The 24,496-nt window shown below is 46.8% G+C and overlaps 1 protein-coding gene across 1 annotated transcript; it reads right to left on the reverse strand.

Moving 5' to 3' along the window:
- Positions 1 to 977: 977 nt before the first annotated feature.
- Positions 978 to 19,317, reverse strand: ACKR1 (atypical chemokine receptor 1 (Duffy blood group)). The gene is made up of 2 exons (XM_081174247.1): positions 18,508 to 19,317; positions 978 to 2,065 (listed from the first exon to the last, which is right to left on the reverse strand). The coding sequence occupies exons 1-2, from the start codon at positions 18,526 to 18,528 to the stop codon at positions 1,157 to 1,159; spliced, it is 930 nt and encodes a 309-aa protein (XP_081030373.1). The 5' UTR covers positions 18,529 to 19,317; the 3' UTR covers positions 978 to 1,156.
- Between the last annotated feature and the right edge of the window lie 5,179 nt (positions 19,318 to 24,496).

Genomic DNA, 24,496 nt, shown 5'->3' on the forward strand with positions numbered 1-24,496 from the left:
TTTTTTAATGTACATTTACGTATTTATTTTTTAAAAATCAAATAAATAAATAATTGAAAATAAATGAAAACAGTACGGTGCTCAGATCGTGATACTGGTTCCAGACAGTTTGAGCTGGCAATACATTGCGCCAGCTCAAATTGCCTGCGGATGGCAAAGGCGCAGGCAGGCAGGCAAACAGACAGAGTCGGGGAAAGGTTCTGGGTGAGGCCCTTCTGGGGCTCCATCTCCTTCCTTGTGTGTGCCTTTAAGGAAGCCCCTCCCCCTCTGGCTCACACAAGCTGGAGTGGTGTGGGGGCTCACTCAGCTGAGGGGCGGGAGGCTTCCTGCTGAGCAGTTTGAATGAAGTGGGTATTCGTATGGGAGCTTGGGTTTGGTGATGTTTCTCGGTTGCTCCTCCCTCCCCTAAGGTGGGGAGGAAGAAGCAGCCAAGATACATTCCAGATATTGTGATATATCAGCATAGCATGGTATTTAGCTGCAGATATATCATGATATTGAAAGTCAGATATCGGCCAGGACAACTAGTAGGCTACAGCCTGATCCAAGGTGGGTCCACGTGGCTTTAAAAGGCTGGGTCTACTAGCCCCAACTTGAGTTGCACAACTTGAAAACGACACGGCACAGGAAATTTTTATTCGCACCAGTGACTTGGGACATGTGAGATAGCCCAGTAAAGCGATTTTAATCAAAATCTGAGATGTAGTAGTTATTTTTTTTTAACAATAACAGTGGTTACTCAGACCTTGTTGCTGGTTGCAAAGTGGTCCTCATAACATTTAATGTTTCAGGGCCCCCAAAATGTAGGTCTCTCACTGGCTGAAAGGATGTCTGAATAAAATTTCCAAACTTGCGGTATGTGGCATGTGCTTCATTACCCCTGCACAATGTGGCCTCGCTTCAATTTTCAGAGGCAGAATAGCCCATTTTTTTTTGCAGAATTCACATTGCAGAATCCTCCATTTCTGGAAGCAGAATTGGGATTGCCTGACCGCAGAACTTTATTTATTTAGCAAGCTTGGCTACTAGGAAATTCTAAGGAAGTCCGCCACCCTCCAGGCTTTGTTGCAGAGGCAGAAGCAGATACAAAATGATCTGTAGATTAAAGCTCTGTTGATTGTAGTTGGACACCCCCCTCCCGAATTTATTGCCTGCCTCATTGGGCAGCCCTTCGGTGACGGATGACCATCCCTAGAACTAAGAAGGGGCACAGAATGCAGTGGAGGACCCCCAGCCCCTCGGATAGCCCCAGGAAGTAGCTGAGATGCTCTTGCAAGCTGCAAGTATGGGTGAGCAAGTTCATCTGCAGCAGCTTGTCCAGGATCAGGGCCACTCCATACGGCGCCCAGAGAAGGTAGAAGAGCCAAGTGATGACTGCGGGTGGGTGCCACCCAGCTCTCTCCCACTTCAGCGCCACCTTGGCCAGAGCGACCCCCACTGGGAGGATGTAGAAAACAGCTATCCAGAAGATGACGTGAGTGAGAGACCACCAGAGCAGCTCAGGTGCCTGTCTCAGGGCACATATTGCTTCCCCGTCTTTACCTGTGCCGTGGATCACGGCTACGGGGATTGCAAGCAGGAAGCCTGTGACCCAGAGAACGAGAGGCAAGAGGCAGCCAGGAAGGGTGGCCTTGGGCGCTGGACACACACAGGCAGCCACCAAGAGCCCTTGGGCAAACTGGCACCCATACTTCATGGCCTGTGCCGCCTGGCAGAGCCCGTCCCCGAAGGTCCAGCCCCAGCTGATCCCAGCCGCGAAAAACGGCAAGATGGTGGCAAAGAGGGCAGTTGACAGCGTTGTGAGAATGAGTCCGGTTTGCTCCCAGAGCCGGAAGCACATGACCAAGGCGATGGCCAGGGCGAGACTGCCGAGGATGCCCAAAGTGCCGGCCACCACCAGGAACGTCGGGATGACGCCGCCGACCGAGGAGCAAAATGTGCTGTAACACGGTGCAGGGAGAGCGCTGTCAGCGAGCGTGGTGTCTTCGTAGGGATAATACTCAGTCCAGGTGGCCAGCAGGTCTGCAAAGTCTGCAGATTCCAGGACATGGCTTGGACTCCTGTCCTGAAAAAAGGGCGAGACACAACACAGAGGTTTAGAGAGCACCCTTAACAAAAATAAAATAAGCAGAACTAGTTCAGCCAAACGCAAATGCATGGATGATGTCACCAGAAGCAGTTGCATGGGGAAGGTCTTTAGCTGGCTCAGGGGTGGAGCATCTGCTTTGCATGTGGAAGGGCCCAAGCTCAATCCCAAATGGTGTCTCTAGGTGGGGGGAGACGCTTACCAGAAGCCCCAGGGAGCTGCTGCCAGTTAGGGTTGGCAATACTGTACCAGGACCAGCGGCTTGACTCAGTGTAAGACAGCTTCCTATGTTCCTTTGCTGCCTCTCCTGAGAGCCAATAAACAGCACAAGCAACACAAAGACCAGCATACTAGATATCACTACAATTATTGTTGCATAATATACAACAAAAACAAATTGTGTACACTTGTAAATTCTCTAATATATTTGAAATCAAAAGAACACACGTCTCAAACTTTGAAAGTCTGTAGAAGTATAATGAGTCTATAGTTGAAACACTGTCTACCTGGTTTCTGGTTGCTCCACAGAGACCTCTGGTGTCACATTTTAATAATGCATTGCGAACGTTAAAAACCATGAGTGTAGATCTGCCTCCAGTGTGGTGTGGTGGTTAGAGTGTTGGACTAGGGCCTAGAAGACCAGGGTTCAAACCCCTACTTGGCCATGGAGCTCCATGGGTGACCTTGGGCCAGTCATTGCTTTTCCGCCTAACCTACCTCACAGGGCTATTCTATTCTATTCTATTCTATTCTATTCTATTTGTATACCACCTTTCATCTATAGATCTCTGGGCAGTTCACAACATAAAAATACAAGATAAAAAAAACCCACAAAATACATAATAAAATTAAGGACAACAACAAACCAATAACCTCCTCCCATCCCACAAGGGCTTGAAATGTCAATCAGCCAAAGACCTGTTTGAAGAGGAATGTTTTTGCCTGGTGCCTAAAGTGTATAATGAAGGTGCCTGGTGAGACGGTTGCAGAGTCTGGGTTGGTAGGGATTTAAATGAGATGGGGGGACAGGACACACCATGTACACCATCTTGAGCTTTTTGCAGAAATAAGATGGGATAGAATTGCAACCAACCAACCAACCAACAAAATCTTAGTGGTGGCTGGTGCCCATTGGCAGGGTGGGAGGCAGGGTGTCAAAAATTAGGTGGAGGCAGAGCAGAGCCATTCCAATTCCATTCCCTTCATTCTCCATCTTCCTGCCATGTTCTAGAAAGGCATCATTGAGTCTAAGGAGGAGGAAGCTGGCCAGAAGAGCCTGGTTGGGAAAAAAAGGAAGCAGGCAGGTGGCGGCTGGCCAAGGGAAAACCACGGTTGGTCCCATTTGAACCAGCCTCCACTGCCTAATCTGCTGCCTGAGCCAAGTGGCTTCCTTTGGCTTTTGGAAAGGATGGCCTTGGGAGCCACCTTGCTGAAGCAAAGCAGTTCTGGACTGGTCCCTGCTGGACTTGGGGAACAACTCAGGGATGCCGCCTTGAGGTCCGCCAAATGAAGTTTGTTTCTTCCTGCAGACCCGTACTTCAAACGCTTCCCTGTTTCTCCAGACTTAAGATAACATAAACATTCGAGGTCAATTTCTGTCTGGAGGATCAGGGAGGGAGAGCCATAAACCACCCTGAGCTGGATTTATTGGCTGTTGGTGGGAAGCTTGGCATTCATTTTTGCTTGTCATATTCACCCAAAGTAATTGCATTTGGGAAGGGATGCCTGCTACCTGGGCTTGAAAGGCAGGGCCACAATTTTCTCTGCTTGTAGCTTTTGACTTAACTTCTCTTTGTTTCCATTCCGAGAAGGATGGGCTTTGCAGCTGAGACCACCTCTTATATCTATCAGGCCCTGGCTAACTGTAGTTTTGTGCAGTGATGTATGGTGCCCCATTGCGACCCGTGGGGCAGAAGGCAGGGAGCCCAACAGGAAGTGGAGCCAGAGCCACTGATAGGTGAAGCCAGAACCAATGGCAGGCAGAGGCAAATAATTCTAGTTATTATCCCCATGTGCTTTGGTGGCACCACACGAAATTGCAGCCCTGAAAAAGATGCTTTTTCGCGGGGTAGGGTGGGGTTACTGCCGTAAAATCGCATGAGATCACAACAACCAAAATGGCCGCCGTTCTCTTGTGATAGAAAATGGGATGTCCCCTTTTTCCCTCAGTACACTTGCAGGGTATGCAAAGGGCAAGACTGAGACTAAGGAGGGGGAGGACATTGGCAGGCAGGAGTGCTCCTTCTTCTGGTGTCAGATAAAGGTCTGGGACCTTCGAGTATAGGGCGGTATAGAAATTAAATAAAAATAAAAATATGAGTTAGCTGCATCTCTTACACAAACTAAGCCTTTGAAAGACTGATCAGGCATTCTTGGATGTAGGGAAGCATTTTGTGGGGAAAGGTGTAGGAAAATAGTTGTGTACACATGTGCGTGTGCATGTGCACACACACACACACACACACAGCTTGAAGATCTCAAGGAGCAGTAGATCTATTGGTCCAAAAAGTCATCACTGAAGGACACACTCAGCTAGCATGTAAATGAGCCTCCCTCCTTCATATTTGCTTTGATAACTTTATGCCTCTCCTGTCAGGCTGCGGCTCTGAATTAATGGAAATTTATTTCCCACCTTAGCCTTTTCTTAAACAAGCAAATTGCCTGGGAGTTCTGTTTGTTGCATACTAGGTGGTCTGGGGAAAGAGGGGAGCAAAGTTTTGGAGACTGGCTCAACTTGCAGAAGGGGGGCAGTGAACCCTGGATCAGAGGACCAGGAGGAACAAAGATGGGTGAACCACATTTCCACACCAGTTTGCAGGTTTTGTTTTAAGTCCCCGTGGAAATCATCAGCATCTTAGTGCAAACTTCTCTGGATGTGTACATTTCTGTATGCAATCTTGCCTAACATACATGTACAAAGCAATTCTCCTTAATGCAATGCATTATTTTCACCAATAGGCTGCCTATTGAACACTATGCAGTTTCTTTCCCCCTTTTTTTGGCCGGTGAACTACATTGCAAAATTCAGGCAAGCACAAATTTCAAGGGATGGCTGTGTTTCAGTTCTCAGATTGTTTTGGAAACTCCAGATTAGGAGAAGCCTGCCTTTTGGAGGCAAACTGAATCCATTTTCATCTCTAGCGAGTAGCAGGAAATATTAAGTGTGGGCAAAGCAGTCTGTCAGCTGGCTAAGCTTTGACAAAATGGATGCTTTAGTTGAGAGTCCTCGGTTGGACCAGATGACCCACAGGATTCCTTCCAACTCTACCATTCTATGAAAATGGAAGCTTGAGTTTTGGCAATGATGTCAGTGCAACAGGCCTAATAGATAGCCTGAAAGCTTCTGTCAGGCCTATGACTTTGCATCAGACTCCAAAAGCCTCTGCACAATCTCAGTACAGCCATGCCCTCCCTGGGCCTCAAATGGACCCATTTCACTACACCAAGGAACTTTCCTAAAGGGTCCCAGTGTAACTTAGGTCCACCTACGTAAATCACCAGAAAAAAGAAAACACCAGTTGGAGGCTGGTTTCCTTTAGGACTGATAGAACAGACAGCAGGAAGCCTGACAGGAAGTGGAACCAAGGTAAATGGCAGACAAATCTAAGGATGGCCTGTCCCATTTCGCTGCCTGAGGTGAGATGGAGAGAGGCTGCGCCCTCCGCTGAGGCCTTGCTTGCTGTGGTTGTGTGGCAGTGGCTGGCGGCGAGATCTCAGCAGAAGCTGCAGCATGGGATTCCACCCCCCAAGATGGCTGCTTCAGTCCACCTCATGGGCTGCCCAGCCCTCAGCAGAACCAACTCGTTTCCGTTTGGTCCCCATTCTCCTCCCTGCTCATTTGTACAAAGGCAAGGCTGAGACCAAGGAAGGGGAGGAAGCTGATAGGATTGGGATGGGTATTCCCTGGGTTGGCCCAGATCTGATATTTTCCAGTTCTAAGCTAAATTGCCGCCCCCATCTTCTGGCAAGTGAATTCCTTATGTTATGTGTTTGTACGCTGGCAAGACACACAGCTTCAGAAGGAAAGGCCTCCTCTAATCACAGAATCCACACCAGACTCTCCAGGAACAAAACAAATTATTTCTGTTTTGACGGTAATTAACAGTCGAGAACAATGGCCTGGCAGGGCCAGTCTCCCCTGTGACTCCACAGTGCAAACAAACTCAGAGATTGTCCTAGGAAGGCTGCCAATTTTGCCCTGTCTGGACTTGCGTTCTCATGAAAACACTTTCCATTGGGGGTGGGGGTGGGAGAGAGAGAGATGTCCAGCACATGCCAGTTGCATTAACGCAGGAACTGGGTTCATTGTTTCAGAGGCTGTTGCCACCTTTATCTTCTTTTAAGCATTTAGACCCTTTCTTTTGACCGTACTAACACCCTTGGCGCAACCCAAGGGCAGTTTACAACAGGCAAACAGAGGGGGAAAATAAATAAAATAAAAGCAGCAGAATCCTTTAAATCAGGCATCTCCAATCTGCAGCCCTCTAGATTTTTTGGCCTACAACTCCCATGATCCCTAGCTAACAGGACAAGTGGTAAGGGATGATGGGAATTGTAGTCCAAAACATATGGAGGAATGAAGGTTGGGGGGCCTGCTTTTAAAACATACATAGCAACAAGTCAGCAAACAACGGTGGTTATTACTGCTACTAGAGGCAGCGGTTGGGTCTCTTTTCCTCAAAACACCCTGCTGGAAAAGGTTTGTCCTAACAGCCCACCTGAAAAGTATAAAGAGATGAAGCCAGACAGGGCGCTCCAAATATGAGGAGCCACCACTGAGAAGGCCCTTTCCTGGGCCTCTGTGCCACACTCCTCAAACTGAGGTAGGACCATCAGGAGCACCTGTCTTCTGGCGTTAGAGCACAGGCAGCTCAACTCAGTGTGGAATAACATTTCCTTCTTGGGCTTAGAATGTCTAAGAAAGCACCTTGAATTTGGCCCAGAAAACAACCGGCAACCAGTTTAGTTGCTTTAAGAGATTTAGCAACACAGGGCAGGACAATTATTTGGAGCACCTTGAGCTATTGCCAGGGCGGGCTTGCAGAGAATAAGAGGCAGAAAGATGTTCCACCAGCTCAAGCGCGAGGAAGAGTCAGGGGATGTATTTCAGGGTCTGGTAGTGCTCGGGGGCTCTATGCAATTAGGGGAGGGAAGTTTTGGCAGAGCGGATGGAGACAGCGATCAGCTATTTAAAAGCGTGTCCAAGAGGAGAGGAATAGTTCTGTTGATGTGTGAAGTGAAATGTAGTTATCTTTGGATAATGGAAAGGTATTTCTCTCCGTGTTCCCAAGTTCAGGGTCTGGCAGTTCTGTTATCATCCCTGGATGAAAGCACACCTTTTTTTGCATTTCATAACAACTGGAATATAAACATGTGTTTCTTGCTTGCAAAGCACTGCGTATGAAACTTCTGTTTTAAAAACTGATCCACGTATCCATTTTTATTTTTAGAACGTTGCTTAAAAACAACAACGGAAGCAGAAGACGACAGTAGGTCAGTAATATTTGCACATCGCAAATACAATACAATACAGTAACGGGCATTTGAATTTAGGAAATCCAAATTTTGTGAATTCTGACGTGGGCTGGCCTGATTTGCATCTCTTGGACAAATGTGTGGATCAGAATGAAATTACTTTTTGGATTTCATACTTGTCTGGGTTTTGTGATGCAGTTCTTGGTTCACCCAAACATAGCAGAATGCAGTACTGGGGCTGGAGAACAACACAAATTGAGGAGTGATTTTACCCTTCCCAAGTCAACCCACAATATCAATAGAGCATCTGGGTCATATTTGGCCCCCCACAAAGCCTTGTATCGCTCTTCACTTTTCTGTCCCCTGTCTCTCTATGCTTCCCTATGTCTCTGAGTTTCTCTACTCTAGGTCCATGGGGCTTTCATGAAGTGAGGCTGTCTTGAATGCTGCCTGTGGAGCCTGGAATGTTCTGGATTTGTTTATTTATTTTACTAAAGCAGAGCAGTGGGTAGTAATTGTTTTACGTTGAATACTTCATTTAACTTTTAAAAAACCAATATGCTGCTCTACTTGAGCCATAGCCACCATCATTGTAGAGCTCTTCAGCATCCTGCAGGCAGCTGTCAGGGAACTGACATCAGAGCGAAAGGAGAAGGCGAGGCTCCCCAATTCTGCAGGAGAAGGTACCAGCACCAGGGGGAGACGCAGCTTGGTAGAGGGGGAAGGAAATCGGCGTAACACCAAGGATCCAGGAGGGCAAATGGGGGAAGCGGGGGGAGAGCTCCGGGATTCTTCCCTGGACATCAGTGAGGAGAGCACTGGTCCTCAACTACCCACGCCCTCCCTGCGCAGAAGACTCCCGCGCAGTGAGAGGCGGAGACGACTGGGAGTCAAACAGCTTTTATGCTGGAAAAGGTTTAAGAAACGCCCACAGACAGATTCTGCTAGCGACTGAGGCAGCCACGCTGAGATGGGCTGTGCAGTCAGGACGGTTTAACCCAGGCAATTAAGCTCCCTAACGGGGACAGTTTACGCACGAGTAACTCAAACCCATTATAGCAGCATTCAAGACAGCTTCACCTTGAAAGCTGAGCTGGGCAGTGGATTTTTGAGTTTTAGTTGACCTAAGAAAGTCACTGCCCTAACTTGGATTATTGGGAAGAGTTACCGTAGTTTTCCATGTATAACACAATGTTTTTTTAATTATAAAATAATGTTAAAAATTGGGGGTCATCTTATACATGGATAGTGCAGAGGGGCGAGGGACGATGGGTTGCAGCCGCGAGCAGGAGATTGTCAGCGGCGATTGGGCGGGTGATTGGTGGCTGTGACAAGGGCTGCTGTTGATTGGCTGCCGCTGCACCAATTGGGCGGGCGATTGGTGGCTTTGGTGATGCGTGTGATTGGCAGCGTTGGTCTGGCGGGTGAGCTATTTTTGGCAATCTGCTCAAAAGAGCTCAACAACTCTGGGCAATCTCCCTCCATTTTCTTAATTTGGAGTCCCCCAGAATAGGGGCAATCTTATACATGGGGGTGTGTTATACACAGAAAAATACGGTAATCCCTTTTTAACCTCATCTACTTGAAGGCTCCTGAACCTATGTGCCTGCAATTTGGCTGGAGTAATCCACTGGGGAGCGGAGCTCCTGTACCTGCAAATTTCATCTGCTTATAGCAAAAGAAAGAAAGCATAGATAGTTTTAGATCTGCCATAAGAACGAGTGAGGAACATAGAACTTATATTATAAATTATATAGATATAATATAATATAATATAATATAATATAATATAATATTCTATATTATATATTATATAGAGAGTGATTCGGAACTTAAAACATAGATCAAGGAGAAAACAGAGTGCCTCAGAAATAGATTGAATTTTATTATTATTTAAAAACACAGATTCAAGGCAAATCTTAGGCCCTTGCACATCCCTAGTAAATACATATTTTGTAATACTCATTTTCATGCATTTTTTATAAAAAATCTAACATATGCAGAAATGGAACAGGATTGACTTAATATATAAGACATGAAATTGACATGGAGCACATGGTAGGCTGCTGTTATTTTCCTCATATGACAGATGTGGTGAGGGGGAGAACTGAGGTTTGACCAAGGCTACCTACTGGGTGCTTGGCAGAGACAAGATTCAAACTAAAACACTCCTAGATTAGGGATTCCCAAATAAACCAACAAGAGATTCATTCACAGAGTGGACTCCGCTACACAGGTCAATGACCATATTTTTTTGCACCATAACACTCACTTTTTTCCTCCTAGAAAGTAAAGGGAAATGTCTGTGCGTGTTATGGAGCGAATGCCTACGGGTGGCGGGGGGATCTGCTGCAGTCGTGAGCAGAGGATCCATGGTTTCTCTTCCCTCCTCTGTGGCTCGCTTTGAAACAGCAAAGCGGGAGAAGAGCCGCTGAGTGGGGAGGAGAGAGGGACAGGGAGCCTGCTTGCTTTAAAGGAGCAAAGCGGGAGAGGAGAGGAGCCTTCTCCTCTTATACCCCTCTTCTGCATTATTAGCAGCATCCTTCTCCACCCACCCCTCGCGTGCTCCTTGTCCCTTGAGCGCTTTCCCTTCCCTTCCCACCTAAAACATGGTTACAAAGCACGGATCCACATGGATCCTCAGGGTTTTTGCACTGGGTCACCCCAAATTCACCATCAGATCACATAGCATGTCCATGGCTACAGCTTGCACCAAAAATATCACGCACCCACTGTTGCCTGGGGCCGCAGTGGTGCAAAAATGTGGTTACAAAGCATGGATCCACAAGGATCCTCAGGATTTTTGCATTGGGCTACCCCAAACTCACCATCAGATCACATGTCTGTGGCCACAGCATGAACCACAAAAATCATACATCCACTGTTTCGTTATAATATTTTTTTTCTTGTTTTCCTCCTCTAAAAACTATGTGCGTGTTATGGTCGGGTGCGTGTTATAGAGCGGAAAATACGGGTATAACATTATAAATGTGTTATAAAAATGTGACACCAGATGGCGCTGTAGAGTAGCGATCCAAAGTCAATGGTAAATTGCACTGGGAGCTATATTTTTTCATAGCGGTTCTTTTCATAGCAGTTTTTTAAAAATATCTGTGTAGATCCAGCCTCAGTCTGTGAATTTGTGGTAGTAGATGGGAGATAGCACACCTATCAGATTAAATATTCATATTGATTTTTAATTGCATTTTCATTGCTTCTTCCGTTTCTGGTGACTGGTGACTGGGGGCGGCCACCGAGACCACATAACACCGGTCTTGAAAGACCTACATTGGCTCCCAGTACGTTTCCAAGCACAATTCAAAGTGCTGGTGTTGACCTTTAAAGCCTCGGCCCAGTATACCTGAAGGAGCGTCTCCACCCCCATCGTTCTGCCCGGGCGCTGAGGTCCAGCGCCGAGGGCCTTCTGGCGGTTCCCTCATTGCGAGAAGCAAAGCTACAGGGAACCAGGCAGAGGGCCTTTTCGGTAGTGGCGCCCGCCCTGTGGAACGCCCTCCCATCAGATGTCAAAACGATAAACAACTACCTGACATTCAGAAGACATCTTAAGGCAGCCCTGTTCAGGGAAGTTTTTAATGTATGATATTTTAGTGGTTTTTTTTGGTTTTTGTGGAAGCCGCCCAGAGTGGCTGGGGAAGCCCAGCCAGATGGGCGGGGTACAAATAATAAACTATTATTATTATTATTATTATTATTATTATTATTATTATTGTTGTTGTTGTTGTTGTTGTACTTTATTGTGTTACAGTTTGAATCCACACTGAAATGTAAACAAAAAATAGTTATAGTTAACTAAACCTTTACTGTACTTGGAGTAGACCCATTGGAAATTAATAGATCTACATTAGCCATAGTTATTCATTTCAGTGGGTCTACTCTGAGTAAACATTAGTTGACTATAGCCTAAAAGGAGCAATAAAATACTATTATAAATCACCCAGCACAGTCCATTACAATTGCTACAATGGGCAGATAAACCATTAAGTGGTCCTCTAAGACCCTCGGTAATTTTCAAGTGGTCGCGGGGCGGGGGGAGTTTGGAAACCCTTGCGCTAGATCATTCTCTTACAGTGCAAATTACACATGTCTTTTGAGATTAGTGGCTACAGGCTTGCAGCCTTAGCCTTTGTGCTTCTTTCTTTTTTTAAATAGTATGCTTTAGAAAGTGCTCAACCCTATTAAGTCAGAGCTGAACAAAGCAGAATGCATTTTTTTCTCATTGCTAATACACAGTTTTCCTCTCTAAAGAGACTCTGGTGATCAGAGACTGGAGGTTTCCAGACAAACTGAAGGCCTGTTATTTCTAATTTGTAGAAATTAAGGGCTGATTTAGGTCTGCATACTGGTTGCTGAATGAAAATGGTTTCATTTATATTCCCCCCCAATCGCCTCAGCGTGTGAAGAGTGGCTATTTTATAAATATAATAATCTTCCTTCCTGCACCCTTGGGATCTCCTTCCTAGTGTGAACGAAGATGGAACAATTTTTCACTAGGTCTCCTGAGATTCAGATAAGATTGCAGGGTTGAATTGGAATGAGATGCCTAGCTGGTCTCATCCAACTCTTCCTCAACCAGACTTTGGTTAAATCTAGCCTAAGTCTTTCTTTCTTTCTTTCTTTCTTTCTTTCTTTCTTTCTTTCTTTCTTTCTTTCTTTCTTTCTCTCTCTCCCTCCCTCCCTCCCTCCTTCCCTCCCTCCTTCCTTCCTTCCTTCCTCCCTTCCTTCCTTCCTTCCTTCCTTCCTTCCTTCCTTCCTTCCTTTCTCTCTAAGAACATACAAATGCAAGATTTTCTTCCCCCGCCAGATGCAGATGAGAAGCCCTGAGTGCAACATCAGCTCTCTCCCCACTGCTGATTGTCAGAAACTGCCATTCAGAGACATATTGCCTTCGACACAGGACAGAGCGCATGGCCATCATGACGGGTTGATAGCTGAATACTCCATGGGTTTTATCTAACCCTTATCCACCCAAGTTCATGGCTATTGCTGCCTCTTATGGGAGCAGATTCCATAATTGAACTATTCACTGTGTGAAGTAGTATTTTCTTTGGTCTGTCTAGGATAGAACGTGGTGCTGATAACACCAAGCTTGCAGGTTTGAGCCCTGTACGGGATAACTGCATATTCTGGCATTGCAGTGGGTTGGATTAGATGGTCCAATGTCTATGATTCTATGTAATGTCTACAGTTCTAGGAAGCTTCCAGCTTCCGAGGATGTTCCTGAATTCTCGTACTGTGAAAAAGGAAGAAAACATCTTGTCTGTGCTCTCTTCCCACACCTCTTGTGTTCTCCCCTCCAGCTCGCCTTTTCTTCTGTGCTAAAAAGCCCAATATGTTGTAACTTGCCTTCATCCAACCCCTTGATTATTTATCTTGCTCTTTTCTGAACCTTGCCCCCATCTCCACAGCATACTTTTCGACCTGTACAGAGTATTCCATGTGTGGCGTCACCATAGATTTGTACAAAGGCATTGTGATATTGGCAGCTTAATTTTCAATTTCTTTCCTAATGATCCCTTGCATGGAATTCGCCTTTTCCCCCCACAGCTGCTGCACAGCCAACACCTTCATCAAGTACTGCGTCCAGTTCTGGACACCGCAGTTTAAGAAAATATTGACAAGCTGGAGTGTTTGCAGAGGATGGTGGAAGGGTCTGGAAGCCAAGCCTTATGAGGAATGGTTGAGGGAGTTGGGTATATTTAGCCTGGAGAAGAGAAGACTGAGAGGTGGTACAATAGCCACCTTCAAATAGCTAAAAGCCTGTCACATGGAAGATGGGTGCAAGCTTGTTTTCTGCTGCTCCAGAGGGTAGGATCTGAATCAACGGGTTCAAATTCCAAGAAAGTAGATTCTGACTAAATATTGGGAAGAACTTTCTGAGGGTAAGAGCTGTTCAACGGTAAAATGGACTCCCTCAGATGGTTGGGGTTTTTAAAGAAGAGGTTGGATAGCCATCTGCAAGAGCCCAGCTCTGAGGGCCTTCTGGCGGTTCCCTCACTGCGAGAAGTGAGGTTACAGGGAGCCAGGTAGAGGGCCTTCTTGGTAGTGGCACCCGCCCTGTGGAACGCCCTTCCATTGGATGTCACGGAAATAAACAACTACTGTATTTGACTTTTAGAAGACATCTGAAGGCAGCCCTGATTAGGGAAGTTTTAAATGTTTGATGTCTTATCATGTTTTAATATTCTATTGGGAGTTGCCCAGAGTGGCTGGGGAAACCCAGCCAGATGGGCGGGGTATAAATAATAAATTTAATAATAATAATAATAATAATAATAATAATAATAATAATAATAATAATAATTTTTATTTAGCTGTGGTTCTTGCATTACAGGAAGTTGAACTAGATGACCCTTGTGAATTCTATGATTGTGAGCTGTCCAGTATGACCCTCAAGGGTCAGTGCCAGTTCAGACCCCGTGAGTGCATATGTAAAACTAGGGAGTGATTGATGAATCGACTGCTCAGCTGAAAGCAGCACATTTTCTTATGGGTGCTGAGAGTTGTTAGGAGCCATTGGTTCCCCCCACAGAGTGAAAATTCCAGGAGTGGTGTAACAATTGCTCCGTCTCCCCAGGGAACTCTGCATGCTGTAGTCCTGTGAGGGGAATGTGGGTGGGGTCTCCTCAGGACCCTCAGCACCCTTTACGAACTACACTTCCCATGATTCTTTCTTCTTTAAATAGTATAACCGTGCTTACACTGTATACAGTGGTACCTCAGGTTAAGAACTTAATTCTTTCCGGAGGTCCGTTCTTAACCTGAGGTACCACTTTAGCTAATAGCTGCTGCTGCCACGCTATTTCTGTTCTCATCCTGAAGCAAAGTTCTTAACCCAAGGTACTATTTCTGGGTTAGCGGAGTCTGTAACCTGAAGCATCTGTAACCTGAAGCGTCTGTAACCTGAGGTACCACTGTAATAGAGATGAGGCTTCTGTCACATACTGGCAGATTCAGGTTGCATTTGGCTCTGAACAAATCTACTTTCTCCAAAGACCAGACTCCTTGCAATAAGGAAATTCACTGGGAAGGTGTGGCATAGTGATTGTGTGATGATACGACATTGCATAACTTCCCCACAGGCAAATGCTCCGACGTCATCTAATCTCCCGGGCAAATAAATCAGGATGAATGCTCAATAAACAGGTCGCCAGGAAGCGCTCTTCCTCTTTCTTCCTTTGCACCCCCAATTCCTACTCCTTCCTTCCTTCCCTCTGATTTTATTCATTCGAAACATTGCAAACTCCCATCTTTTCATTTTTGAAAAGATTTCAAGCTGGCTTCCAAAGGATTTCAAAGGGTGGGATCGTTAAAAGAAAGTACAATGGCTAAATCGCAAACTCAATAAAATCAGTGAAATACAGAGCACAGCATAAAGCAAGGAGGCACGTTGTAATAAAGACTCAGAAGCAGCCCTGGAGCATTTAGACCAGCAAGTGAGCCTGGCTCATTCTAGACCAAAGATCAACACTATTCCTGTGTGCTGTTTTGCACAGCGACCAGTCAGGTGCCCCCCATGAGCAACAGGCCTCCCCCGCCAGTAATTGGAGGTAAACGTCCTCTGAAGATGGAGGAAGAGAGAGGAAGGCCATCACTCAGCTGCTTTGCATGCAGAAGGTCTCTGTTCAGTCCCAAATGGCATCTCCAGGTAGGGCCGGGAGACGCTCTCTGTCTGAAACCCCGGAGAGCTGCTGCCAGTCAGTGCAGGCAGTACTGAGGTAAAGGTAAAGGGACCCCTGACCATTAGGTCCAGTCGTGGACAACTTGGGGGTTGCAGCGCTCATCTTGCTTTATTGGCCGAGGGAGCCAGCGTACAGCTTCCGGGTCATGTGGCCAGCATGACTAAGCCGTTTCTGGCGAACCAGAGCAGCGCACCGAAATGCCGTTTACCTTCCCGCCAGAGCGGTACCTATTTATCTACTTGGACTTTGACATGCTTTCGAACTGCTAGGTTGGCAGGAGCAGGGACCAAGCAACGGGAGCTCACCCCGTCGCGGGGATTCGAACCACCGACCTTCTGATCGGCAAGTCCTAGGCTCTGTGGTTTAACCCACAGCGCCACCCACGTCCCTAGTACTGAGGTAGCTGGACCAATAGTCTGACTCCATGTAAGGCATCTCCCTATGTTCCTACCTTGATAGACTTATTCTCTGAGAATTTGTCTAGCAAATCTCCTTTTCCCCTATAGGCTGATGACTGCTATAGCTCCGTTGGTTAGACTAAGCCTGGTGCTGATAACAACAAGGTCACAGGTTCGATTCCCATAAGAGACAGGTAGATATTCCTGCATCACAGGGGGTTAGACTAGATGACCCTCAGATTCCCTTCCAACTCTTATGATTCTATGGTTCTATGAGTCTATGAATAGCATACCTTATAACAACAAATTTCGCAAGCGGATTATGCAGTTGTCAAGACTTTCCAGGGGGTTGGGCTAGATGACCCTTGGGCTCCCTCCCAATGCTACAGTTCTGTGATCCTCGAGACAAAAACCGGAACCCTGCCAGAGCAGCCCAGCCATTGTACCCAAAGTGGCTTTACTTGCAAATTTAGCTGCAGAAATTAAGGAGGGTGTCGTCAAGAGCGATGCAGTTTGCTGCCTTGAACGATGTCGTATAACAGGGTCATTTTCTATATTGATATTTCAGTGTTTATGGATTGATTGCTCAGCCTCTTTCTCTGGCTTTCTTGTTAGTTTATATAAATATTGTTATTTCCAGAGCAGGGGGTGGGGGGTGGGGGCTCAGCAAGACGTTTTTCCTCCTTCCATCTTTCTCTCTCATGGCACATAAAATATCCTCTTAAATCCCAATTTAAAAGCACTAAATCACCCAATATACTACAATCTTGAACAAATATATCTGCTTTATACTGAGTCTGCTTTGCACTGAAGGTGGCTTCTGCTGTGGAGAGGGAAGTGAGGGGCAGACGGGGCTTGTCAACCTGCCAATCAAGGAGAAGGAAAACTCCGTAGCTAAACCTCTGCTGTCTTGTGGCTACGTTCATTTGGGAGAGTAAACTGTGAATAAAAATCTGTACCTGCTGCCTTGTGGGTCATCTTTGGAGGAAGAATAGGCTAAGGAGCAAGCCCTACACAAACATGGAGTATGCCTCCTTCTAGCAACTCCTGCAGCCAAGCTGGTGTCAAACATATTGCTCTGCTTTTCTTTGGACCACATCAGCAAGGAAAGAGGGGGGGGGTCGTCTTGTCATATGGGCAGCCCAGGACGTTCATGCACACTTGCCCAGACTTGCACCCCTGAGAGGTTACATCAGTGCTGATAACGCAGCAAAAACAACACAGGAGGCAGCTGTTACAAGTTACCGGTCTCTGCAGCCACAGCAGGTGCTGCGATTCTCCAGCGGTTTGACTTTGCACGCAGAGGCGCACTCCATTGTACGTTTCCGAGCACAATTCAAAGTGTTGGTGCTGACCTTTAAAGCTCTAAATGGCCTCGGCCCAGTATAGCCGAAGGAGCGTCTCCACCCCCATCGTTCTGCCCGGACACTGAGGTCCAGCGCCGAGGGCCTTCTGGCGGTTCCCTCACTGCGAGAAGCCAAGTTACAGGGAACCAGGCAGAGGGCCTTCTCGGCAGTGGCACCCGCCCTGTGGAACACCCTCCCACCAGATGTCAAAGAGAAGAACAAATACCAGACTTTCAGAAGACATCTGAAGGCAGGCCTGATTAGGGAAGCTTTTAATGTTTAACAGACCACTGTATTTTAATACTTTGTTGGAAGCCACCCAGGGTGGCTGGGGAGACCCAGCCAGATGGGCAGGGTATAAATATATTATTATTATTATTATTATTATTATTATTATTATTATTATTATTAATATTGAGACAGACTGATGTCAACAGCAACCCTGAGTCCCATCCCTGGCCCCACTTTCTCCAGCATGGTGCTGCCTGTTCTGATTGGCAGAGGCAGCTAACGGGGGCCTGATTTCATTGGATCCTTTATCTGTCAGTTGAACATGTCCTCAAACTCTGAGGACACCTCTTGCTTTTCTTCTACGCAGGATAGAGAGGGTTGTGGAGGTGCATATTGAACCTAACCTACTTTACCGAGGTGGAAATTACCATTTTCCCTGCCCTCTTTCGCTTCCATCTCCAGCCACCACTGGGAAGGTTGCCCAGAAAGACCCTCAAGCTGGGGGAAAAGTTTTCCAAACTGTCCCAGAATAACATTACCCCCTGCCTCAAATAGGAAGGCCGTTTCAGCCTCTCTTTTGCTGATGACCTCTCACCCACCCCAAATTCAAGCCCAAAACTTCTCTCTTTTTCTTTAGAACCTTCCAGTTCAGCATTAGTAGGAAGACCCTGAAATGGTACTGTCAGTGCAGGGCTTAAGGTTGGACATCTAGGACCCCAGGCACAGTAGAACAGAAGGCCACATTTTTGATGTGACTGAAATCAGACTCAGTCCCATTTAATGGTCTTATCAGTGGACCCCCTATTTAAAGGGGAATGGTTCTAGAGTCTAGACTTCCATAAGAGCGACAACAGGGAAACACTGGCCTGAGAGCACTCCAGTAGGAGAACAGCCCTTACCAAAGGTGTCATTGACTTTGAAGATGCTCAGGATGAAAGGGAGAAATGTGCTAAGAGAAAGGCATGCTTGGCAAACCCTCACCATGATCAACTCCTGCCCAGAAACCTACCATATGTCCCCACTGTGGAAGGATGTATGAATCCAGAATTGGCCTCCACAGTCACTTATGGACTCACTCTTAAAAACGTGTTTATGGAAGACAATCTTACTTGGCTACGAGTGATCACAGAAGAAAAAGAAGGAGGAGGAGGAGGAGGAGGAGAAGAAGGAGAAGGAGAAGGAGAAGACGAAGACGAAGACGAAGAAGAAGAAGAAGAAGAAGAAGAAGAAGAAGAAGAAGAAGAAGGGCAGCACTGAGACGCAGGACTCACCATATTCACACAATTGCCCATGGTTGTGATGCAGAGCCAGGCTGTGTCTTGCGAGGGTGATGCTGTTGTTGACCCGACTGCCTGCGAGAGGCGAGTGAATGTTCTTATAAGATAAGGAAGGTGGAAAGAAAAACAAGAAATGTGTGCTCATCTTCTCCTTTCCTCAGCAGGAGAGAGGAAGCAAAGGACTTTTCATGCCAGCGACTTGCCGGGAACTTTGAAAGCTGGACACAGTTGCCAGGGTGTAAATAATGGGGAAGTGATGGTGGGAAATGAGGATGTGGACATCCTGACATGAGCCCTATGGGGCAGTCAGGGCTGGCGACCTTTGGAACTGGCAGGGCAGATGAAAGGAAGGCCTGTAAGAGAGGTGGAGCCAGAATCAGCGATAGGCAGAGGCAACCAAGTCTAGGTTTGTCCCCCATCCTTCTCTTCCTCCCTTCTGAGTTCTGCAAAGGGCAACACTGAGGAGGAGGCAGGTTGACCGGGCAGGACCACCCCCTGGGATTATTGCAAGTAAGAAGATAGGCAGGTGGGGGCGGTCGGTGACTGACCCATTCTCCGTAATGGACCTCCCTAGAGTGGACTGGTGTCACTGGAACACTTTTGTATGAATTTGCCAGCATTTCGATTGAAGGCCTTTTGTGGAATATTTTTTTAAAAAAATACTACAGTCAAATGAAACTGTGGGCAGGATTCGAGATAAGAGCAACAGAAGGAAAATGATAGAATAAGTGTAATAGAGAAGCTTTCGGTAATAGATACAAATATAAAGGTTTAAGTAGGAGTGGGGGTGGGGGTGGGAAGTCAATTTATGAAACAATGTCACTACTTGAGGTGAAGATTATTGTGAAAACGGTTGAATAATTTAAGAAAAAAATTATACTAAAAAAAAGAAAGAACTTGCCGGCATCTTGATTTCCTCCTTATCCTGTAACCTCAGATCGCTTGGAAGGTTTTAGGCATAGCTGAGGAAACCGTCGCCACTCCTTCTGGTGAAACAACGATGGTGAGATCATAGCAGGTCTGCTAGGCTTGGGCCAGCCACGCTCCTGAATGGGTTTGGGAGCAGGAACAGTTATCCCCCTGGTGTAAATTATGCCGGGATAGCTCTGTCTGTATTTAATTTAGACAGTGCCTAGGACAATATTAGGAATCATTAGTTTAAGATAAATAGATGAAAGCTTTTTTAAAAAAATCAGATTGGAGATGTCTGAAAATCCCCAGGTCACCGTGGGTTTAAATCATGCGCGCGGTTCAGAGGTAATTGGCTGTGTTGCAAATCCCTCCTAGACTCAGCCTCCGAAGGGGCACCTTTCTGCTGGCGAATTCCTCCGCCGTTTAGTAATTACTGAGGATCTGAATTATTCAGCAATAATTTTGTATAACAAACGAAGTTTCACACGCTTTAATTACAGCGGGGAAGCGCCTGTGCTGGCGCGCGTGTGTTTGGGTGTGCGTGTGTGCACGCTAAATTATTCACCACTTATCATCTCCACGAGCGACTATTAAGACGGATTACTCCTGGGACAAACCAACCTGTTTGGAATGTGTTGAATTATTGATCCCGACCGATTTACCTCTATTGGAGGAATGACAACATCTATCTGCCCATCTTGTTTCCCCATCTCCCTTTCCTTTCCTCGCCCCCCCTTTCCAGTAAGAAGAAATCCACATAAGAAGACCCTCTGCAAATAAGCAAGCATAATATGTAACCTCTTTTGCCATGACACAGATCCATGGAGACCAAACAAAATAGCACCCCATCAAAAATTAAGCCTTGCAGGGAAAGTGTTAGGTGTGCAAAGCATTGTCGCTGGAAGGTTAGGAAAAAGAAGGGGAACAACAATTTCTCCTGTCGCTCCTAGAGATAGCAGTTCTCAGCACGATCCATTCTAGGGTGCAGAAGCAGAACATCTTTTCAGGGCAAGACTTGCTGGGTCTGTGTGTGGCTGCAAATCCCTGAAATGCCAGGGGCAGACTTTTCAGCCTCCGGGTCCTGGACTGACTCCACCCACCTCGACTGGACCTAGGATCAAAGATCATAGAGTTGGAAGGGACCCCCATGGACCTGAGAAAATATTATAGCCAAATGAAATGGCAGGCAGGACTGATAAAGGAATCCAATGTAGGGTACATGTTTTAGAGAAATATTCCATTTATGGCAGGAGATAAATGATTTGAATTAGAAGCATCATGGAAATAAGGATGGGGCTTCAGGTACTGGATTGAAATTGAATGGAATTGGTTAAATTGTTTGAAAACGAACAAAAATTTATGGGGGGGTGAAAAAGACACGTGTTGAAACTATCCTACTGCACAAGGGCAAAAATTCCATTCATTGCTCCACCCACTTTTGCTTCTGGCTTCACCAGGCCCTGGCATGTGGCCCTCGGAAAGTTGACCCGGAGACAAAGTGGCCCTCGGGCAGGAAACGTTCTCTCCACCCGCCCCCCGCTGCTGTTGTACGAAATGGATCCTTCTCCCTGTTACAAGACTATTCTTAGGTACTGTGTCCAAGCCAGGTGTGAGAGCTAATTGCTCAACTTCCTTTCATTGTGCATGCAAAATATATTTGGATTTCTTCATTAAAAAAGCAGAAAGAAAAGTGTTAAAGCCAATACTGGCTTCGAAACTCTCCGGGGTTAAAGCGTGCGCATCTTTCTGCTAACACAGCCACCATTGCATGCGTGCAACCTCCTCCTATTTCAGGTGTGTTTGGGGCAAAAGCTTCTGCGCATCTGGAACAGAAGCCTTAAGGGAGGCTCTGCCAAAACAGCTGGCCCTCTGCCCAGCTCTGAGTTAGGGCCTGGGCTGCCGTGTACATCGGCCACTAGGTGGCAGAATGGAGCCACCATTACGCAGAGGCACTCCCTGTACCGTGTATGTATATAATTCGCCGTCCGTGTAGTTAATGCCTTGGAAATTTGGGTCAGCTCTCTTTGTCTTTCATTCTCTACTTAACGCAAGAAAACAAAGCAGCAACCATCTACATACCAGCACCTGCGCATCCCTGACATCTTAGTCCCCGGTTTCTAGCCACTGATCTTAGAGTCCCAGGATCTAGAGATTCTTCCTTCCCTGTTTCGTTCAGGTGGCCTTGAAGCCTGGGCTTGTTTAATTACCAACCCCCACCCCCGTCTACTAATAACAGAAGCCGTCGTAATTAGGAGGTATAAATATTCTGTGTGGGCTGTTCTGTTCTGCAGCCACATTATGAAAACCCTGTACGGTTCTGATTGCACAATCTCCCCCCAAAATTAAAAAATAAGTACCGTAACATGAAGCTGAAAGGGATGCAGAAGAGAACGGTTTCAGGCAGCCCAAGGGATGGAGAAACACCTTCCCCAGAAGGAACGCTGGAATGTTTTGGGCTTCTTGTGATCAAAGGCAAAGGTTTATGGGCAACTTCCTGTTGGGGAAGGAGAAAAAGGAGAATGGAATAGATAGGGCGCCCTGTGGGCCAAACGGCAACATTTTGTTGCAGTTTTTTTTAAGAATAAAATAAAATAAAAGCTAGAATTCAGAAAAAGCTAGACTTATTTGATATGCCAAGGAAAGAGAGCATATCTCTATGTTGCTTTATTTATAAAAGTATTTATAACCACCCTCTCATAAAATGTCAGGGCTGTGCAGAGCAATATAAAAAAATATTTTAGCAAAAAAAGAAAGCAAGCGTTAAAAGCAGTACTGTACAGACAGTGGCGTAGCGTGGGGGGTGCAGGGGGGCCCGGCTGCACCGGGCGCAACATCTGGGGTTTGGGTTAGGGGGCGCAAATCCATGGGTTAGGGGGCGCAAATCCACAGGTTAGGGGGCGCAAATTACTTGCCTTGCCCCGGGTGCTGACAACCCACGCTACGCCACTGTGTACAGAACAGTCCTCCCAGTGACTGGCTGCTCAAGGGGGGGGGGGGAATCAACAACTGCATAGGTCTGTAATCGTATAAGAAAAGCTGCCAAGAGACTTCTAGTTGAAGCCAGTCGGGTCTTTGTAACATGGGGAACAACTAGCAGTGTTCCTCTGAATCAGCGGTTCTCAACGTGGGTCCCCAGATGTTGTTGGACTACAACTCCCATCATCCCTGACCACTGATCATGCTGGCTAGGAATGATGGGAGTTGTAGTCCAACAACATCTGGGCACCCACAGGTTGAGAAACACTGGAATGATCTCAGTGACCAGGCTAAGGACCCTCAAGTGGTCTTTAGGGTATCCAAGGTGTTGGCCTGGTAGCATTTGGGCAGCAGGTGTTGATGTTTTAGCATGAGTGTCACATGTGGTCATCCAGTCTAGCCGCTGCATTCTGACCCAGCTGGAGCTTTCAGACCTGGTCGGAAGGTGTGGTGAATTTATGGAACTCACTCCCACAAACTGTGATGGAAGTAGATTGTTTGAAGAAGGAAAGAGCCTGTCAGATCCATGGAGGAGGATGCCAGGTCTATCACAGGCTCCTGTGTATCTGAGCTGAACAGGAACCTACATGTGGCCATTCAGCTTCTACTTCAAATCCTCTGGCAAAGGAGATTTTCACCGGCAGCTGGGGCAGTCTGTTTCACTGACAAGCTGCTCATACTGTCAGGAACATCCTCTTAAGGTTGAGCGAAAACCCCCTTTCCTGCAATTGGGATTCATTGGTCTGGGTCCGACCCTAAAGGGCGGCAGAAAACAATGTCACTCCATCATCTTTGTGACAGCCCTTCAAATATTTAATGGTGGTTATTATGTCATCTCTCAGGATAAACCAACCCAACTCCCTTAGACTTTCTTTCAAGGCAGCCTTCAACCTTTGTTCAGAAAACCGTGGGTTGGCAGGCAATCAGATTTTTAAGATAATAATAATTAGGGCTGTTCCAAGGCATTTTGGTACCTGAGGCAAAGCACAACATGGCGTCCCCACCCCACTTCCAGGGAAGAAGGGGTGAGTGAAGATCTAGATTGGGGTGGGGGGTGGGTGGGAATAAAGATCTACAATGGGAACAAAGGTCTTTGTGAAGATCTACATAGGGAACTTGGGGACAGGGGAATCAAATCATCCTTACGTGAACTGGGAATCAGAGACTGTTGTGGGAGAAAAGGGTCTGTTCTGAATCATGTCAGGTGGATGCAGAGCCCAGGGGACCACATAGGGCAGCCTCCCATTTCCTCCCTAGAGGTGAGAGGAGACCAGAAGTGCTTCACATTCGCCAAGAGGCCACTGTAGAGGTGGCAGTGCCAAAGAGGCATGCTGCCAAGGAGGCGGTGCCAAGAAATCTACAGCAAACATCGCAGCTGCAGTGGCAGTGGGAGCAGGCGATGCAATTTTTGGAGGCCACATTTGTTGCCCCTGTGGATCCTGCCGCCCGAGGTTGTTGCCTCGCTTTGCATCATGGGTGGGCTAGCCTTGACAACAACAACAACAACAACAACAACAACAACAACAACAACAACAGTCTGGCTGCCCCCTCTCTGGAAAACTTCATGTGTTATATCATTTGATCTGCTTCTCAAAACTGCAAATCAACTCAGGTGCTTTGGCAGAAAGGTTGCAATGAATTAATGGATGTTGTTCCTGGCCCTCCAGACCCTGTTTGGCCTGATCCAGCATGGTTCTTCTTATGTTCCTTTTCACCCAGGTATCTGATGGAATTTAAGCTTTCAGGCAGCTTGCAACCCTGCGTAGAGACTCCCTTGTGCTGGGCAACTAATACATTAAATCCATCCATCAGGAATGCTGCTGACATGCCCCTGTCCCCATAAGAGCAAACGAGCTGCTGTGTTTGGTCAAGATCATGGGTAGGCAAACTAAGGCCCGGGGGCCAGATCAGGCCCAATTGCCTTCTAAATCCGGCCCACGGACGGTCCGGAAATCACTGTGTTTTTACATGAGTAGAATGTGTCTTTTTATTTAAAATGCATCTCTGGGTTATTTGTGGGGCATAGGAATTTGCCCCCCCCCAATATAGTCCGCCCCCCCCACAAGGTCTGAGGGACAGTGGACCGGCCCCCTGC

The sequence above is a fragment of the Podarcis bocagei genome, assembly GCF_964188305.1.
Source record: "Podarcis bocagei genome assembly, chromosome: 16".
Taxonomy (NCBI): Eukaryota; Metazoa; Chordata; class Lepidosauria; order Squamata; family Lacertidae; genus Podarcis; species Podarcis bocagei.

Coding starts and splice junctions, on each gene's coding strand:
- ACKR1 (XM_081174247.1), bottom strand. CDS start 18,528: ATGGGCAATTGTGTGAATATG. Junction 2,066..18,507: donor TGGGCAATTGTGTGAATATG/GTGAGTCCTGCG, acceptor CCCTTTTTTCAG/GACAGGAGTCCAAGCCATGT.